This window comes from Candoia aspera, chromosome 1, assembly GCF_035149785.1.
Source record: "Candoia aspera isolate rCanAsp1 chromosome 1, rCanAsp1.hap2, whole genome shotgun sequence".
Classification (NCBI taxonomy): domain Eukaryota; kingdom Metazoa; phylum Chordata; class Lepidosauria; order Squamata; family Boidae; genus Candoia; species Candoia aspera.
In genome coordinates this window covers 244805440-244825230 of record NC_086153.1, presented here as the reverse complement: position 1 = coordinate 244825230, position 19791 = coordinate 244805440, and the positions used below count along the sequence as shown (strand labels likewise).

Here is a 19791-nt window from a genome sequence, read left to right as displayed (position 1 = left end):
TAGAGATTACCATTTTCTGAAAGTCAGGGCAAGATTCTCTTTTGATAAAAAGATAAAATAGGTCAATAAATAAAACCTTGATAAATGTTTATGTTGTCATACATACACTATATGTGTACCATGATGTGTCTTGCAGATGTATATCGCATGTAGGCATGATATGTTTATCATAAACTGAGAATATTTTCAGTATAACTGATTGCAGTTGTAAGATTATGGCTTTGCTATAACTTTTTAAATTACTGTTTCCAGTTTGTGACATTACATGTAACTGAATTTGCTAGTATAGATTGTGTTTCTCTCCCCATCTATTTATTTTGTGCATAAGTAATAAAAAAGTAAAAGAGTACACATTAACTTCACTGAGGTAAGCTTTTGTATCAACTTTCCCCTGATGTGCTGGATGACAATTTATCATCTCCAGCTGGAGTATTAAGACTGTTCTACTAAAATTGTTTGGGCTGTTTATTGCAACTTGATAACTATCTTAAATGAAAAACCCTATCTATGAAAGCATATCCTTTTTAAAATGATTTAAGAATTTCAAAATATTAAGGATATTTCTATATTATTTGTGTCAGATGAGGCAGCATCATTACTGACTTCTTCAGGAAGAAAAACTGAAGCAAAGAATTTTGTCATATAGAAAGGCTGAAACCGAATAGGAAATTTTTAATAGTTAAAAAATGTTGAATGGGTGAGAGAATGAAATGCTTTTATTTCTGAATCATCTTGGAAATGTTAGCTTTTTTGCTTCTTTTTTATTGTAGAGTGAGAAATGGGTTAAGTGTTAATTTTACATAGCACTAATTTTTACTAGGAGTAAAACCATGAATTCAGACTACTTCTAACACATTTCTATCTCTAATTTCATAGGTGTTGTGGATTATTTGGTACATTTGATAAAATATTTGATTTGGTGATAGATAGATTTATTAAACATGTACAAAACATATTAATTAGTTTTTGTATTTATAATGTGTTTTTTATGTTGATAGCCTATAGCAGGACCGTGCCCATATCCTTCAAACCTCTGTGAAAGTAATAAAGAAGTAGCTGTAAACATTGAGTATATTTTTCTGTATACGTCCCAGAATAAATGCAGGAGACAGGGAATGGATGTAGACAAAGTGATATTTATTGAGTCATGGCAGGTGGCAGAACCCAGCAGGCCTTGGCTGAAAAAGCTAAGTAGGATGAGTCAGATCTCGTTAGTACCTGGATGAGAGACTTGAAGGAGATTCATTTTTGCATTTATTGAACTGCTGATTTAGGGTCTGTACCCTAATTTAGTTGCCTTATTATTTTGATAGTGATATAGATATGTAATACAGCATATCAAAAGAAATTAATTCTTCATGTGTGTGTGATTAAAGTGTGGGAATCACTTCTGCAAGAGGTAGTGATGGAACAACTTTAAAGAGGCATTAGACAAATTCATGGACTATAATACTGTCAATAGCTGCTAGTTATGACCAAATAAAATTTCCTAGGGGACATGAGCAGAAAGGTGCTATTGCATTCCTATATGCAGAAGGCTTCCCATAGAAAGCTGATCAGCTATAGTGGATACAGAATGGTTGGGTCTGATCCATTATAACTCTTCTTAGGTTCTATATTTTCTTAGGTTCTGTATTTTCATCTTCGTGATTTAACCTGTTTAAAAACTTGCCTCATCTTGAACTCAGTATGAAAGAAGTACATTTTGCTATAACAGAAATGAAATTCAGAAGGAGCTGTTGCCAAAGAATGACATTATCCAATATCAGCAGTCATTCACATGCCAGGTGGAAGGATTTCACTGTTTTCTGAAGATGTTATAATATTTGTTCAATAAAGCAAGGAAATGTATTGTCTACTCTGTCACTTAAATGTATCAGCTACCCTTTGCTCTTCAGATCAGTTTTAAAACCACTTTCAAACTATGTTATCTCCTGTTTGTATGCCATCCAGATACAAGTCTTCATGCAGCAGCATACAGTAATTATATGGATGCTGCTCTGTGTGAAAATCCCACTGTTAGATAAATTGTTGGCATTGTTAATCTCGGCGAGAGCCAGTTTAGTTTAGTGGTTAACGCTCCAAGCTAGAAACCAGGAAACTGGGTGACTTTGGGCCAGTCACTCTCTCAGCCCATGACGTCAGGCTTGGGTGACAAGCAGGTCAGCCAATTCCTGTTACAACCAATGGATCAACATTCAGTTGATCTGAAAAAGCGGACCTGCACAAAGAATGCTAGGAAGAAAAAAAATTGTTAATGTTGGGCATACCATTTAAGAAGGTATTTGTATTACCCCAAAACATACAACTGCCACCTAAGAATGGAAAGCATGATATAGCAAAGAGGGCCTGCTGGTATTTTTTAAAAACATATGTTTTATCTCTGTCTTTGTCTCTGTCTCTATCTGTATCTCTGTATCATTATCTTCCTAATCTAGGGTTTTCCTAACACAGAAGCCTTCTTCCTTGCACAACTTGTCATGACTGGACTGAAATGATTTGTTTTAAAACTTTATATTTTGATACAGTATTTGTTATGCAAAATATAAACATGCAAGGATACTTCCGTGTACTCATCTGGACTTTTTCTGAGCCCATGCAGGATTGTACTATGGATTTATCCTAGCCTTGTGTGCCTCTCAGCATGTGATAAGTAAATACTAGGGCTGCATGACTTTTTTGAAAACAAAGCTTCATAAGATGTAGTAGCACTTATGGAGCACTTCTCTTTGCATCATTAAAGCAGCTGCATGTTTTTCCAGCCTGGTTCAATTGCTTCATGAAAGTGCTCCAGGTTATCTCCTTGTTCATGTGCACGCAAGACCATTTTGATTCTTTGGGGTGGAAGGTCTCCCCTTCCCTTCCCTTCCCTTCCCTTCCCTTTCTTTGGGGTGAAAGGTCTCCCCTTCCCTTCCATTCCCTTCCCTTCCCTTTCTTTGGGGTGAAAGGTCTCCCCTTCCCTTCCCTTTCTTTGGGGTGAAAGGTCTCCCCTTCCCTTCCCTTCCCTTTCTTTCTTGGCAATTATTTAGGGGTGGGAGAACTTAAAACTGTTGTACTTACGCATGTGGAGAAATAGGATTCTTTCACAGGTACTTGAAACTCAGTTGGGATTGCGATATACTATAAATAAATATTGTTGCTGCATTTGTAATACGAAAACATTCCTTCCAACTGAGGCAAACATAAAGGAACTCCATATTGGATCAGCCAGAGATTTAACCCCTCAGTAAAATGTGATATGAGGACATACATGGAAGTTTAGGGTCAGTTGAGCCTCTGTTATATGAAAACTGTGTGAAGTACCACCTACATTTCTTTCCACTTCAGGGGTGGAGGTGGCATTTGTGGACTGCAAATAGGTCCTTGTCATATATTTCCAGCATTTACCTTTTCTCAAATCTGAGTGATCCAGAATTGCCTGATATTTGTGCATTCAAGTTTCACTTGATGTGAATGATGTGAAATGGACAGAATGCGAGAATAGATTATAGTGTTGAGAATAAGGAATACTGTATAGCATTATACATATAAATACAGGCAACTATAAATAAATCATTAAAATACTGAAGGATAAATACTAAGGAGAGAGAAGTAAAAGGTTTGGCTTTAAACTTTTCATTTAATTATTTTAAATGAAATAATTCAGTATTCACAAAATACTGAATTCATTGTCCATTTTAAAGGTAAGGACTAGCAAAATAGCAAAAAGTTTTACTTTCACTTTAAAATTGAGAAGAATTATCGCAAAACTTAAAAAAAAAGTAAAACCTCTCTACTGTACTTCTTTCCCTCCTCCCAAGCAGTAGTAATCCAGTTTTGAATAAAATATAGATTTTAGTAGTCCCAAGAAATAAATAAAAACAAAAAACAAAAACAGGCAACCTGACTTTTGTGGAGAAGGGAAGTGAAAGAAGAAAAAGAAAGCTGTAGGGCATTTTTTTTTTCTGGTAGTCTCTTACTGAAACACTGGGGAAAATAAGATTGATGATGTGATTCAGTAAGTTTTTTGGTGTTATTTCTGCTACACTTTTAACACATAACATGCTTTGTCTCATTTGAGAGCCAGTTTGGTCTAGTGGTTAAGGCACTAGGCTAGAAACTAGGAGACTGTGAGTTCTAGTTCTGCCTTAGGCATGAAAAGCCAGCTGAGTGACTTTGGGCCAGTCATTCACTTAGCCATCAGGCTTGGGCGACAAGCTGGTCAGTCAGTTCCTGTCACAACCAATGGATCAACATTTGGTTGATCCAAAAAAGTGGACCCTGCACCTGCGGGAAAAATGCTAGGAAGAAGAAAATGCTTTATCTCATTCAGTTTTTCAGTATTATCACGGTATTATATATTTTCAGATATAAATGTAGTTCCATTACTGAAAGACTTTAGAGTACTGTAATGAAAGTTGCTTTCCATTATAATATGGAAACCCATATAAGCTGCATTTCTTGCCTTAGTTTCTGGAATTAGTCCAAACTGCTGAGTTTGACTTTCACATCTTGGGTGAGGTGAGATATTCACTATATGAATCTCAATATACTCTGATTTATTTCTATTTTTAATTACATTTATTTATCTATCTATCTATCACATTTCTTCACTGCCCATCTCAACAAACAACTCTGGGCGATGAAGAAATGTGATAAATATTTATACCCCACCTTTCTACTAACATAAGCACTAAAAGCAGGGTAGAAATCTAAGATGGTGTATATTGTGCATCTCTGTAAGTCTTTACACTACCAATATGCCCTCTTCAAGACTACTTAAGACTTATATAATCAGATCTAAGGAGAAATTATAACATCTCTGCACACCTTCCACAACAGGAAATCAGTAATTGCTAGTAAGCATAACTTAATATATGTCATTTGGAATCCTGTTGTTGGATTAAATTCTTAATGAGCACTCTATTAAATAAAATAAAAAATTCAAAGGCATGTTCATTTTATGAACTGAAGTAAGAGTGGGCTGTGGATTGCGGCTTGCATGTGGCTATCTAATGGCCATCTCCATTGCCAGTGAAATTTAGCAATGCAGGTTGGTGAAAGAGGGTCCTGTATTTATGAATTAGAATATATGAGTGCATATGCATGTATAACATGTTGTTCATACAAATCAATTTCTATTTCCAGATACCAAATTTAAATTTTTATCCCGCTCAACCTGTGAATGGCGCTATGATGCTTGTTCAAGCCCTTGTTTCAAGACATGCAGAGATCCTTTGGCAAAACACTGTCAGACTGTTCCAAAGTAAGTATTTTTATAATTTAAATAATAGCACTGTCTTTACTAGGGAAATGATATGTTGCCTGTCAGCTTAGAAGCAAAATAGAGGCGCTGTGGAAAAAAAAAGGCAGTTTCTTCAGATTTGAGGACTAATTGTTAAGGCTGTGCAGCTCCTGAAAATGGGAAAACAAGAGATTTGCAGTGCACTAGGCCATGAACATAGCACCTGCCTGCCACTCCTTAAAACAGAAGATATTGTGGTTGAGTCTATGGTTGTGAATAAGAAAGACAGATATTATCAGCCTGCATTTTGAAAAACAAAAATAGAGAGCAAGATAACACAGAATATTGGCAATTTCAAGACCATCACAGCTTATATAAAACTATGGAATCAAGTTGCAGTAGTGTATGCCAAAAGATTAATTCCCCTATATTAACGCTATGCCCTACCTCAGGGATATTTCATAGATAATATTTAGGGATACCTCCTCCAGTTTTAGTATGGTCTTAGATGAGAATACAGTCAAAAGAAAGGCAGAACGCCTATGGAATGGTAGTTTGGCAGAAGCTGCCATCTAAGTGTGCCAAGGGTAGAGCACTGAAGTGAGCCCTAGAAAATGCCCAGCAGTATTTGGCATGTTACCAGTGTATACTGGTAACCTGCTGGAGTGGATTTTTGGAATTTTCTAAGAGTTGATAAATCATCCTGAAAGTCTAAGTTCCACCTCCTCTGTTGGGGAACCTCTTTAGCTTTTTCTGATCCTATGGATAATTCATATTCAGGTAAGACTGTATGAATATAGTTTGCTTGTGATGGTTTTCCACCATGCGGATTTAAAATGATGAACTAAACTTTGGCTTTGGGTAACCTTCTGTCTAATCTAGGCACACATCTGTGTGACTGAAACAAAAATCTGATTGGACCTTTTCAAGGGGGACATACTGTATTTAAAATAAGTTTCTAATTATGTCCCATAGAATAAATGTATGTTGGATTTCGTACAAAGTGTTTAGTAGCTGCTGGATTAAAATTCCATTCCTGCTTTTTGAGGAAATCTTAATGTTGCTGTGGTACTTTTTTGTGCCAGAGAGTTAGCATAAGCAGTTGTCCTAAAAGTTTGGAAAACAAGCCCCAGATATTTAAAACATTTAAGTTGTTCGATGTCATAGTTGTACCTAGAGATATAACAACTTGGGTTTTCATGCTTGCTCAGTTGTGTTTTAGTTTGTTCACCCTATTTCGGTGGCCTAGAATGAGTTCAGCAAGTATTTATATTAGATTGGGAAAAAGCTATAGCACATTCTTACAACAGGGTTTGCAATCTAAATTATACTTATGCTGAACATAGACATCAAGATTGATGATAAGCAAACATTTGGTAAAAAGCTCCCACCTGTACGCTTTCTATAATTTGACATCTCTTAATTGTAATGGTTCATACCTGTCCTTTCTTTCTTGTTATGCATACAGTACCTTCTCCCATGCTAGTCGCAGTTCAGTCATATCAAAGCTTGTGAGAGAGGGAGAGGGAGAGGGGTGTTTTCTTGCAGCTTTTATTTCTTTTACTGATAGATGGAGAAATTAAATACAGACACATTTTCTTTTTCTATTGGAAACAACTATATTGTCATAGAGGAAGCAGCCACATTAATAACAATAATGTAATAGCAAAATAGGAGCCACATTCTTGGATTTTTAACTTATAGGCACTCACTGCAAGCATAACTGTAACTGTCCAAACTGGGAGAGGAGGGGGAACCTTCACGGAAGATGCAAGTGATGATATAATCTATTTTTACATTTTTACCATATCTGTAATTCTTTACTTGGGGGTCAATCCCCTTAACCTCAGTTGGGTTCATTACTGAGCAGACATGCATTAGATTTTGTGGTTAAATAATTAGAATTTACTTCTGAGATTTAGAATTTCACTCCTAACCATCTACAAGGGTTATCCATTCTTTCCATGTAAATAACTCTTGTGCCTACGACTTGCACTTTTCCATCCAAAGCAAATACGTAGCTGAGTTCTGATGGGATGTTACCATTGCTATAAACAAACAAGGAACATAATTTTATACAAGCATGTATGGGCTTTCTGCCAGTTCTAAATGGAAATATTCATCATTCAGCAAGCATATATATATTTGTTCCAAATGTCACATCATTCATAGCTCAGCTTAGCAGAATAGTAATCTAGCTTAGCCACAATACTAGTTAAAGAGGAAAAAAGAAGCAGTTATCCAAGGTTCTGGTATCTTCCGTTATTTTGAAATTAAGGCTGTAATTCACAAACCATTTAAAAGAAGTTGATTTCTATGATGAATAAGCCACATTAAAAATAGATGTACCCGTATACTGGTATTTTGTTGAACAGTGTCTAAGAGCATTACTCAGTACTTGGTTCAGTGATGTATTTTGCTGTATGAAAGGTTAATCTTAATTATTATTGATATTGTTTTAGAGTGGAAGGATGTGTTCCTATGTGTCCTTTGAATATGGTGCTGGATGAAGTCACTCAAAGATGTGTCTATTTTGAAGACTGTATGTATAACATAATATTGATTCAAAATTATAGGGTTTAAAGCTGTTATTTCAGGCTTAAATTTAGGAAAGTAATCCAAGTTAGTTGTAAAACTATGTCTTCCCAATATCTTGTGCAGAGCTTCAGAATCTTGGCCAAATGAAGATCCTTCCCACTTATTGCTTGACCATTACAGTTTCCCTGCTATTAACATTTGATCTAACTAGAGTGAATAGGTCTATGAATTCCATTGCGGCATCTGGAAGAATATATACATGGGGCTTTCTGTTATCATACTTGCACTCAAGTATACTCAAGTAGATTAAGATAATATCTCTCCAAGCCACTTTCATATCCAAGGACCTTAAATCTAAGTCCTTATTTTGTAAGAATGCTAACTCCCTGAGGCTTCTTCTTACATAAAGGATTTTAGAATAGATACATATGAAACAGCTACATATGGAATTACAGCTGCTAAGGAAAAAGTTTTTGGTAATAAGATAAGTCACTGTGAGAAGAGCCTTTATCTGAAATATGAAATTATAAATGTTCAATAATGGACTCATTAAAATATATTTACAGTATGATGTCAAAACATGTTTTGAAATGCTAAAATTTAATATTTTTAAAACAAATTTTCTTTTAGCATTAGACATGTTAGAAATTGATAATAGTTTATTATAGCTGTACTCTTACATATTTTTAATTAAGTCAGATTTAATTCTGGGTAGTACCGCACTATGCATGTCTCATGTACAAATCATCTGCTTTTGTCTTATTTCAGGCATTGAACCGACTGCTGAAGTTCAAATCCCACCATCCACTTTAAAGACACATGCAGCTTTTGAGGCTCTTCAATCTTCTGCAGCAATTCTGAGTGAAGAAATAGCTTCATCTGTGACACTAGAATCAAAACCTAGAAAAACAACACCTGCATTCAAGCAGCAGTTCAGCTCAACTACTGAAAAAGCTAAATTTTCAACTTTTTCATTACCAAATACTACTTTAGCCCCACCAGCTGTTTCAGTCCAATCAGCTTTTGGTACAAGTGCACTGCCAGAATTTTCACACCTGGTAACTGATTTTAGCCCCTTATCTGTAGTTCCTCCATCAGCAACTGATGTAGTTATGGATACTTTGCAGACAAGCAGTATGACAAGCTTTTCAGCCCCCTCACCATCTAAAATCACTGCAGCAGAAAGTAAATTAACAGCTACTCCAACTTCCATTGTGACTCCATCAGTTATTAGAGAAGATAAATCACCAGCCACTTCTAGATTAGTTTCACAAATAAAAGTAATAGGTGCTCAGAGTTTCCCTACAGGAGACATAGAAAGAAAACTTGAAAATGCTACAGAAAGCCAAACGTCATCTACAGTAACATCAAGAACAGAGCATACTAGTCACTTTTTTACCAAAGCAACATTGCCATCTTTGGAAATACCGTCCTATATGGCCACGGCAAGGCAAACAACTCCAAGCAGAACTGAGCTGGGAGTAACTCGACCAACTCTAACGATTGCCAATGTCACTGAAACTTCATTTTCTCATTTATTTACTACTTTACTAGCCTCAAAACCAGTTCTAGAGCCAGGTCCTTCAGAAACATCAAAGACAACTGTTGCTTTAATCAAAGAACAACTTAAAAGTACTATTATTCCAATAACTCCGGTACCCACACAGCTTCCCCTCACCCTCCTGACCCATCCAAGTGTTTTTGTTTCTACTATTAAAAAGGAAAAGCCACGAACATCAGGTATTACATATCAAACAAGTTCATATTTTTCTTTGTATTCGCCTATAGCCTCAAGACCTCAAGTTTTTACTTCTAAACTTCCTGGAAAAGCTGATGTATCTTCTACTACAATCGTTTCCCAGAAGAAATTACAAACAGAAGAGCAGTCACTGTTCACACAGCCAAACCAGACAGAGGCTGCGACTGCTTCATCTTACAGGGTCACACCTCTGTCTACAATAGTAAGCTCTAAAACCGCAATTTCATCTGCATCACCAATTCCAATCTCCCAGAAAACAACTACAGAACACAAAATACCTTTGCTCCTGAAAACTACAAAGGTGAGTGTTCCAGATTCTGTTGGTGTAACAAAATCAAAAACAGAATCTGCTTTTATAAAAGAAGGCATAGCTACAGTTGTCCCAGGTCCATTGGTGACTAAAAAGATAGAATCAGTTGAAACAACTGGATATCCATTTATTCAGCATGCTGTTACTGATACTGAAAAGGCAACAGAATATCTTAGTAAAAAAGAATCAGAAAAAACTACTACTTCATATACAAGAAAACCATCTACTTCTCACTTTCCAATGTCCATTTCTACAGTTACAATGTTGAAGATAGTCACTGGTCTTGTTCCTTTACCACCTGAAATTCAAGTTCCTGTGGCTGCTACCATTCATCCAGTTACTTCAGAGACCACTTTCAGGACAGTACCACCAAGCACAATAGCTTTAAAGTCAACTCCAGAATTGATCGTAAAAGAATCTAGGGTTACTTTATCTCCGTACACTACACTTAGCAGCAGGTCATCAACTGCTAAAGAAATAGCAGCAGTCAAAGAAACATCAGCCTTTTCTTCTGCTACTCTTTCTGTGACAACGTTTCCTTCCATAATCTATCTGGTGAACAAAACATCCTCTTCACTTACTTCGACACAAAAAATATCTGCAGTACCAACCACTGCAAAACAGTCAATTGAGACAACAAAATCAACTATAACTCCGGAGACTGCTACTTCCTCTGTCCATACTTCTCCAGTGGAAAGCATTTCTTCCCATGTAAAAGACAAATCTGTTCTTCCATATTTTATTACACAGACAACAGGAAAGCGTGATTATTTGCTGGCCTCTAAAGTTTATTTAACTACAAAAGGAACTACAGCATACCAGTTTCCAGCTGAAGTGGTACAGACAAGTATTTATCCCCAAAGTACTTTAAGTACAACAGGGTCAGTCAAAGTAGCAGTGTCTTCCCTCTTCCAAAGTCCTTCACATCCAGTTGTTGCCCCTTCAGTTGCTTCACTTACTTCTTTATTTTCACCAAAAATTCCACTTGTAAGTGATAAAGAAATAACCCAGCAAATAATAGAGTCCTTTTCTACTGAAAAGTTAAAGACCCATTTACCCACCACAAAGCAAGCATTAAGTCCCTCTCCGTCACCTGTAGAATCCAGCACTTTGTTTCATGTATCAAAGTCAACATCACCTTCACTATTTGTATTGGAAACGCCAGAAACTTCAGTTGTGAGTCAAACAGACTCACAAGGACTATTTGTAACACCAGTAGTATCAACAGCTTTCACACCCATGAAGACCAGCACTACAGAGAAGATGTTAACTTTGTCGAAGCAAGTGCCATTTTCCACTATTTCTTATAGTTCAACACCCATAGGACTAAGTGGTCTCACAACCAAAAGTGTCACAAAATCATTAGAAAAAACAGCAGGAATAAGAGAATCCATCACATCTTTATTTTCAGTACCTTCTGTCATTTCAGAAACAAAGAGCATAACTTCTAAAATACTAGAAACTGATAGAGAAATATTGGCTACAAAGCTTACTATATCACCTTCAATTAGCAAACATTTACCAACATTCCCTGTTCTGCTTGGTTCTACTAATGAAACTACAATATCCAAGTCTCCATCTGTAATGGAGACAACTATAACATCAACAAGCTCTTTGCCAATACCACCAATTCATCCAAATGCTTCAACAACACCAGCTCCCACCTATTTATCAACCAAACCAGTGTATGATTCTGGCACCATATATGCTGCAAATTTTACTACTGTTCAAACTATCTCAGGTGCTCTAGCATCAGTTTTTATACCACCTAGAGAGACAGCAACTCAGCCAACGTGTACAGTGAGTAATATACCATAATTAATTGATCTTTATCCAACCATAGGAGTGTTTTGTGTGTGTGTGTACACATGTGTTTTAACTCAAGGATCATGGATGTATGATACATTAAAATATGGCTTTTAATATCTATTATTAGCCATAAATGTAGCTGCCCAGAGTTGTTGAAAGTTGGGCAGCATCCAAGCTTTAATAATAATAAATAATAATAATAAAATAATGGCTTTCACATACTTCTGTGCTTCCCTGAAAATCTTCTGAGAATCGGGGAACTCTCCATATCATGTGGAGGAGAAGCAGGAAGGAGAAATCAAGAACATTATATTTCCATTTACAAAACTATAATTTGGGGTATAAATAAACTGAAATAAACTATTATTTCAGTTATGTCTCAGATTTGGTAGCTGGACTAAATTATATGCTTACTATTTTACATAACTTTCTGATGTAAAATGTACCATGTCACCATGATAAACACTATGAGAGGGAAATAGAAATCCTCTGTTTTTGTTAAAAGTCTGCATTTTCTTTGGTGTAATCTGGAGGGAGCCACATGTTAAGGGTGGGGTGGTAAGTTCACTAAGCAAAGGAAAGGATCAGAAGCAAAGTAGGTGGCTCCATCTAGTTTTTCTCTTCCTGACAATCCATTTTTTCCCTTCTCTTTTTCTGTTGTCCTTTTTCTCTTCCTCCAAACTGCTCCCCACTTTGCCAAAAGTTTGAATTGTTTGCTTTGCAAAAGGCTTGTTATTTCATGGTTGAAGAATTTTCAGCAATACCCAAGAACACAAATACGTTTTTTAAAATACAAGCTGCATTAAAAAAGTAACTCAGATTATGAAATTCATTGTACCATATAGAAGTATTGTATATAGTTATAGCTATATTCAGTTTTCAGACATAGCTGTATAGCGTAATCACAGACTTATGTTAAAAATTGAGGAATAAGCAAGATACTATAGTTGGATTCTGTTGTCTGCTACTCAGTTAATGTAATTGGACCACAATTGTCCAATATAGCACATAGTTGTCCATATATAGCACAGGTCTTTTTTCAAACCACTCCACTGTTTGTTTTATTTTTTCCCACCATCATTGTCCCATCCTGTTCAGGGTTGTACTCACTGTCAACAAAATAGTGATTGTATTGTGTGTGTGTATTGCAAAAGACCACAGAATAAACAATTAAGAGTAAAGCATGAGAAAGACTATTTGTTAGAAGGATAACATGGAAAATACTTTTAAAAGCAATAAAGTAACCTCTGCTATAATATCATGGTTCAAAATAAAAGGCAGATGGAAGAAACTTGTGATTATTCCTTTAAGCAGTATCAGGGATTATTGGAGAGGGAACGCCTAGAAAAATTCTGCATTATTATTAAACACTTTGCTTTGTTTTTCCCATGTGTTACAGTCTGGCTAATTGCATTTTTTATAGTTTCTTATAACATACTGTGCTAATAAAGTTGCCAAATGCCAGTACCTAGATTATTTACAGACTTAGTTGCATCCTAACATGTTCTGGAAGCATTTTCTTGAACCAGCCTCTTGGTAATTCTGCTTATGTGTAAAATATTATTGATGAAGAAGCCTAAGGACATATTCTGGGCTTCTGAACTACTGAGTATGATCATTTGGGAAAAAATTAAAAATAATACATATACTTTGAAATATATGTGCTGTTAAGTTTTTATTTTTAATAACTAGCTTCACTTTGTGATTTTGTTATTTTTATGATCTATATACTATTAATTTAGCCTTCATTCCAAAAAAGATTCCTGAATACTCAACAGTGTGGGCTCTTGTATTCTACTATGTTGATTTAAAAAAAAATTTTTTTATTGCTTTTGTTTTGATAAGAGTAGTAATCAATCTTTTCTAAATATGCCTTAGCCTGTCACAGAGAATGAGTGCATAAAATATATTTGCTTGGATGGACAATTAATTCAAGTTAACAAATCACAGAACTGCCCATACAGTGCAACACAACCCAGCTGTGGATTTCTTGGATTTGCTGTTCAGATTAATAGAGACAAATGCTGCCCCAAATGGGAATGTGCATGTGAGTTATTAGTTATATAATGTTTATTTTAAAACTGCATTCAGCCAATGAAACCTTGAACTTCAGAGCAGGTACAGAAGGAACAGATGGTAGGAATTATTCCTGCCATACATACAAAACAGTAGCAGTTGAACAAAAAGAAATAATATTGGGGAGGATTATGCTGCACAGTATGTAATAAAATAACCAAACAAATAGAACTCAGTGAAAGGTGTTAGTGTAGAAATAATACTAATGATACCATTACTGGTAAAAATTGTAAGTCCTAGTTTGGCCAGTTCACTGGTTACTGAAGAGAATACCTGTTATGTAGAGATTTTACACAACCAATATTATGAGTTGGATCTAGAGGCTCCAACTCCAGTTCTGAGAATGTTTCCATTAGAAGAAGGCAAGCTATATTTTTCATTGAATCCTCCTTCCATCTGTTGCATCTTGTGCCCCCTAAGATTTTGGTGAGGATTGTAGAAATTTCTGGAGTGGCATGAAATGTGAAATTGGGTCTTCAGGGGGAAATGGAAAGGCCAGCCTTCTATTCCCAGAAGAGTAATTCTGAATCCAACTTACATTGATCCCAAGTAAAACAGTGTATGGAAACAAAATAATGTTTAAAGGTAAGAAAATAGCAGAATTTCTTAGTTTTCAAGACCTGAGTATCAATAGCACATGTATGGGATTCTTTTGCAGCACAGACCTGTTTATCAGGAAATTACTTCTTAAATTTTCAAGAAGCTTGAGTTGCTCCCTAAATCACCGAATTCAAGGAACCACAAAACATTACCTTGAATAAATTAAAGTTATTCAGCAAATACTACAGTCCATTAAGCTATGGCCTTGCATGTTAATAGACAATGTACCTGAAAAGTATTTACAATTATTTATTCTACAGTATTTGATACATATTTTATCTAATTTAGCAAAACAGTGAATTCACATTTGCCAGAAACCATCCATCTGTTTTGTAAAATTATTTAATTAATTGTTCACATTATGTTTGATTAGGTCGATGCACTTTCTTCTCTGATCTGAGCTTCATCACCTTTGATGGACATCATATGGCTTTATTTAAGGAAGCATCTTATATAATCAGCCAAACTCAAGATGAAACTATAAGCATTCATGTTGTTCACTACAGAAACACTAATATGGTACTAAATCTTGTTTATTATTATTTTGTATTTATTTCATGTGCACAAATAAATACAATCTTAGACCGCTGATCAAATAGAAGCTATGAGGCTAAAAGATTATTAATTTTGCTTTTCTTGTGTACTGATGTTTGAATAATCCTTTCCATGTATTTTCAGATAGCGATCTTTTTTATCATTTTCTCTTAAATATCAAAACAGTTGAATATAGGTTGCAGTTGAAATCAGTGTTTAAATGACAGATAAATGTTTTTATCACACTGTTTAACTTTATGAGACATGGAACCCATTGCTGTAATTCTTTGTGGAATAAATTCCTATTTTTGGTGTTTTATTCAGGGGATCTTAACCTATTCTAAGCTAAGTCTGGCAATGCTGAATTTAACGTATTTGTCTAACCAGATTATCATTGACCGCTTAAGTAGAAAGGTAAACTTTACTTCTTCTGTTATTAAGTCTTGGCTGCTGACCTGTAATAAGAATTTGATTTATTAAAACTCTAATTCATGATTTTTTGTTTTATGATGTATGTTGGGTGGCATAAGCCTTGGGACCACTGTAGCCTCTGAAAGACATGAGCAGAGTTCCTAGAGATATTTACGATTTAAAATCCAACTGTAAGGGGAACTATTAAATACATGGACTGATTGAACTGATTTAATTTAAAGTAAAAGTTACACCAAATCCACACTGATTCTCTCAATACTCTGCCTATTTTTTTTCCTGGCCTGGCAGTTTTGGGCATGTAGTTTGTGCTGGCCAAGTCTCCTAAGTTTGTGCGGCCTTATTTACGTCTATGTTCAGGTCAGGTTTGTGACTCTAAAAACGAAAGTTTTCAACTGAAGACTGTAACTTGAGTAATTAATATTAATTATTACTTTATTGATTGGTATTAATAATTAATAATATTAATAATTGTTATTAATATTACTTTATTATTTCCTGAACACACAGTAAAGTGGAAGTAGAGAATAAGAACTTCTTAAGCAGTAGTGGCATGTTAAATATGCTGTCCTCTATGTGCCTATTTAGGAGAAATCTTAATTAATTTAGTGGAACTGCATTCTGAGTAGTCATGCATAAGAATTCTCAGTATTTATAGTTTGCAGTCAGTGCTGGAATATTTTCCTTCCTCTCTTTTACATGTGTTGCAATTTTTACCAGTTCAATAAGGGCTAAATAAACAACGTATTTGATGAAGGTTTATTACTGTATGTCGTAACTGTAGGTTAATATGACAATGACCCAGCCTTGAAGCTAGTAATGACACTTAAGCTAGCTAAAATTTAGCAATGTTGAGAGAGAAAGGTGTTTTGTTCGTTGTCGATTTTAGCCACCCAGAATTTTTGGAATGTCCAGTTAATCTTAGTTTCTGCTATGAGACCACATCAGAAATAGATGTGTGACCGTGCTGGCAAGAATATATCAGTATCAATATGCAATTTTAGAATTTTTGGGGAAAAGAGTAAAATTCAAAATTACAACAACATCCAGCTTTGTTGGTTTTCCCAGCTGGAATATTTTTTTAATTTTCTTGTATTGTATCCTCTGTTTCCTTTCTGCATTTCAATTAAATTACATTTTCATTGTACTCCTTAAAGAACTTAATTTCCCACTGGCTTAAAAGTAAAAAACTACCTGGTGTCCTGATGGCATTAAACTACTGTATACCTGTGCAACTTGAGTCATAATTCTCTAGTCTAAATGCTGCCTACATTTTGATTGCTTTCTCCCCAGATTTGCTACCTAACTGCTGCTCAGAAATTTAATATGCAAGTTGTACAGGGTTTCATTAGAAGTTTCCATTAGAATTCCTTTGATTAAAAGATTTGCTTTCACAGAAAAGGAGCAGGGTTTGTTAAAAGTATTATTATGACAAAATACAAACTCTAATCTTAAGTGTTGCCTAAATGTCTTTTTATATATTTTCTAGATAGCAGTCAATTCAAAATATGCTTGGCCTACTGTTAGAAAATATGGTTTCAAAATTGAGGACACTGGCTTTATGTATCTTATTAAAACCCCAACAAATACTAAAATCCAGTGGTTTCATAATACCGGGATAATGATAATTGAACATAATGCAACCAGTGATCAGAAAACAATGGGATTGTGTGGTAAGCAAACTTTTAATAAGATTTATTTTGTTATGTTTTATTTTATAGCTTTATATACCCATCCACTCAGTACACACTTTTGCTAAAGGGGAAAACACATTTGCTTGATTTTATTGCAACCTGAGTAATTCTGTAAGGAAATTAAAAAATGATACTGTAATAATTGGTCACCAACAGTATTTATTGCTGAAATGAGGCTAATGTTCAAAGCACAGAAGAAAAATGCCAGATTTGCCAGCCACACTATCTGTAGTCCAAATTTTAATTCCTCTGTGATCATATTGCGACAGCTATGGCTGAGTGAAGATTTGCTTCTACATTTAGAGTTTCTGAAACAGAAATATGAAGGCTGAAGTAATGTGAAAATAAACAGAACACGAATAAGCAGAAAATGTACTTTGCATTATGCTTTCTATAAAGTGAAATAAGGTATTTTAAAGATGTGTGGCCTGTTCTCTGCTAATATGCTGAAGAGCACGCCACATAAGTAAGATGGTTCAATATGGGTTGAATTTGAATCGGATGGCTTAATCTTCTCCCTCGCTAAATGGGAAAAAGTGCTAATGGAAATGTGAGATGATCTCTGCTATTGAGAAGAAAGTAAAGGTGAATGTATAGGCTATTGAAATTGAATTTAGGAACAGACGTTTTTGTTTGGAATTTTAAGCAATCTATATCATTAAACAAAACACTAGGGCTTTTATTTGGTCAGAAGAACCTCACCATGAGATGCATATGGCATAGATGTGCAATTTGTTATTAGGTACGTTATTATGTCAGAATACAAATGAAGTTCAAATTTTTCCTACCTACAGCTTGTTAACCAAGTTAACAAGATGTAGGTAGTTTCAGACCTTGCAAATAGTAAAGTTGCTATTGGGAAGAAACACTTGAAGTAACTGTTAGTGACAATTACTCTGATTTTGAATTGTTACTTTGACTAGTTTCTTATTTATTTTTGCTTAACACTGATCTTAGACTTTAAAACATAAGACAATAAAAAACAATGTTTCGTCAGGCTCTTGAGCTTCATTTATGCTGAAGTCCTAACCACATTTTAGTTACAATCATGTACAGAGTTATATAGGGGAAAGACCTATTGATTGGACTTAATTCTTGACTTAATATGCCAAGCATTATACATTTACTTACTTAAAGTTGTCTTGATTATATCTGAGAAATGTAAGATAGAGATTTGGATTTAAAAAGCTCTCCCCTTGGAAGGCTGTTTGTTATCTACATTGACCTATTTTTGAGCTTGGCAAAAATTGTATTATTATTATTACAGATTTTTAAAGCTTTTATTATTTTTAATATTTCAATTTAGTTGATATTACAGAAATATTGAAAAGTTTAAAAATCTGTTAGTGTTGAGCCCTAAGTCCTCTCAAATTGATTCTATTGTATAACTATCACAATTTTTGCTTTTGCTGATTGTATTTTAGTGGTTAGTTACTCAAACATAAAATATAACATATGTTTATACCATACGCGCACACAGAGAGAGAGAGAGAGAGAGAGAGAGAGAGAAAATATATATATAGCTATAGATATATAAAATGGTAGGATAATTTACCTATTGTTTGATAGGTTTTGTTGTAGTTTCATAAATGATTGGGAATTAATTGGTATAAACAAAATGTGAGACAATATTTATAACTAAACCAATCAAATTTCAGGGCATATATCTTTGAAATATTACAGTATAGAAGATGGAATTAGAATCTCTTCAGTTCCAATTCCATTTCCATGCAGAAATTGTATTGACTTCCATATAGAAGCCTTCAGTGAATCCGAAAGCTTTCCATGAGCAGAGGATATCCAATTATATATATCAGACTATTCTTTAACAAAGAGTGTTTAAGATGTAGCCACATGTAGCTTTACTTCTGCCAATGGTATAATGTAAAACCAGTAGTTATACTGTATGTTATACAGTCTGAGTCAAACCCAACTTCTGGAGACTTCATGGGCGTGTTCTTGTAGTTTTCTTGGCAGCAATACAGAAGTGGTTTGCCATTCTCTTCTGGGATATTTTTGACTTGCTAATCTATTACAGAGTTACAATGCTTGTTTGTTTGTTGGTTTGTTTGTTTATATTTCAAATTTCTATCACCGCCCATCTCTCCTGAAAAGGGGACTCTTTGATGATCTCTCTCCAAATATTAATCAGATCCAACTTCATTTTGACTTTTGAGATTAACCAAGGTCTTCTAGGCTTTGCAGTTATCTGAGCATGTCAGACACTGCATGGAAATTGGCTAGTGCTATAGACTGAAGGTTTTACACATGAATTAGATGAATTTGATTAAATCATAATCCAGAGGCTTTTTCAGGCTGTGATAATTATATTGATGCCAGCTCTATTATATTATACCACATGATATGTAGAATAATATACATGGGCACCTATCTTGGAGTTTGATCTTTGCTTTCTATGGTTATTTTCTGTTTCTGATGCTGTTCTGGTTTGGCATATGTGTTGTTTGTTTGTTGGTTTGTTTTATGCTCTATGCTGCCCAGAGTCCTTTCAGACTGGGGTGGGTTATAAGCATTGTAAAATAAATAAATATTACTGTTCTCTTTTGCAGGTTTCTGTGATGGAATTTCAACAAATGACCTCATGTTACCTAATAATACTGTTGTAAGCACTGCAGCTGCTTCAGTTATCTTCACAGATAGCTGGTTGGTGCCAAATACGTTGAAGTATATTGGAAAACCAAGAATCCATGAAACAAACTGTTCAACCTTGAATTGTTCACTTTGTTTAAATTTGTTGATGAGCCAGACTTTCAGCAGCTGCCATCCTTATGTATGTTCTATTTGATTCCTACTTCAG

General features: G+C 34.9%; 1 protein-coding gene across 1 annotated transcript in view; it reads left to right on the top strand.

Annotated features, from left to right (window-relative positions):
• OTOG (otogelin) overlaps positions 1-19791 on the top strand; it is a 95156-nt gene that overhangs the window by 59297 nt on the left and 16068 nt on the right. Inside the window, exons 34-41 of the mRNA XM_063317904.1 lie at positions 5128-5245; positions 7687-7766; positions 8531-11631; positions 13519-13687; positions 14690-14835; positions 15175-15264; positions 16769-16952; positions 19544-19764. Coding sequence (XP_063173974.1) covers positions 5128-5245; positions 7687-7766; positions 8531-11631; positions 13519-13687; positions 14690-14835; positions 15175-15264; positions 16769-16952; positions 19544-19764 — 4109 coding nt within the window. The remainder of the gene's footprint in view (positions 1-5127; positions 5246-7686; positions 7767-8530; positions 11632-13518; positions 13688-14689; positions 14836-15174; positions 15265-16768; positions 16953-19543; positions 19765-19791) is intronic.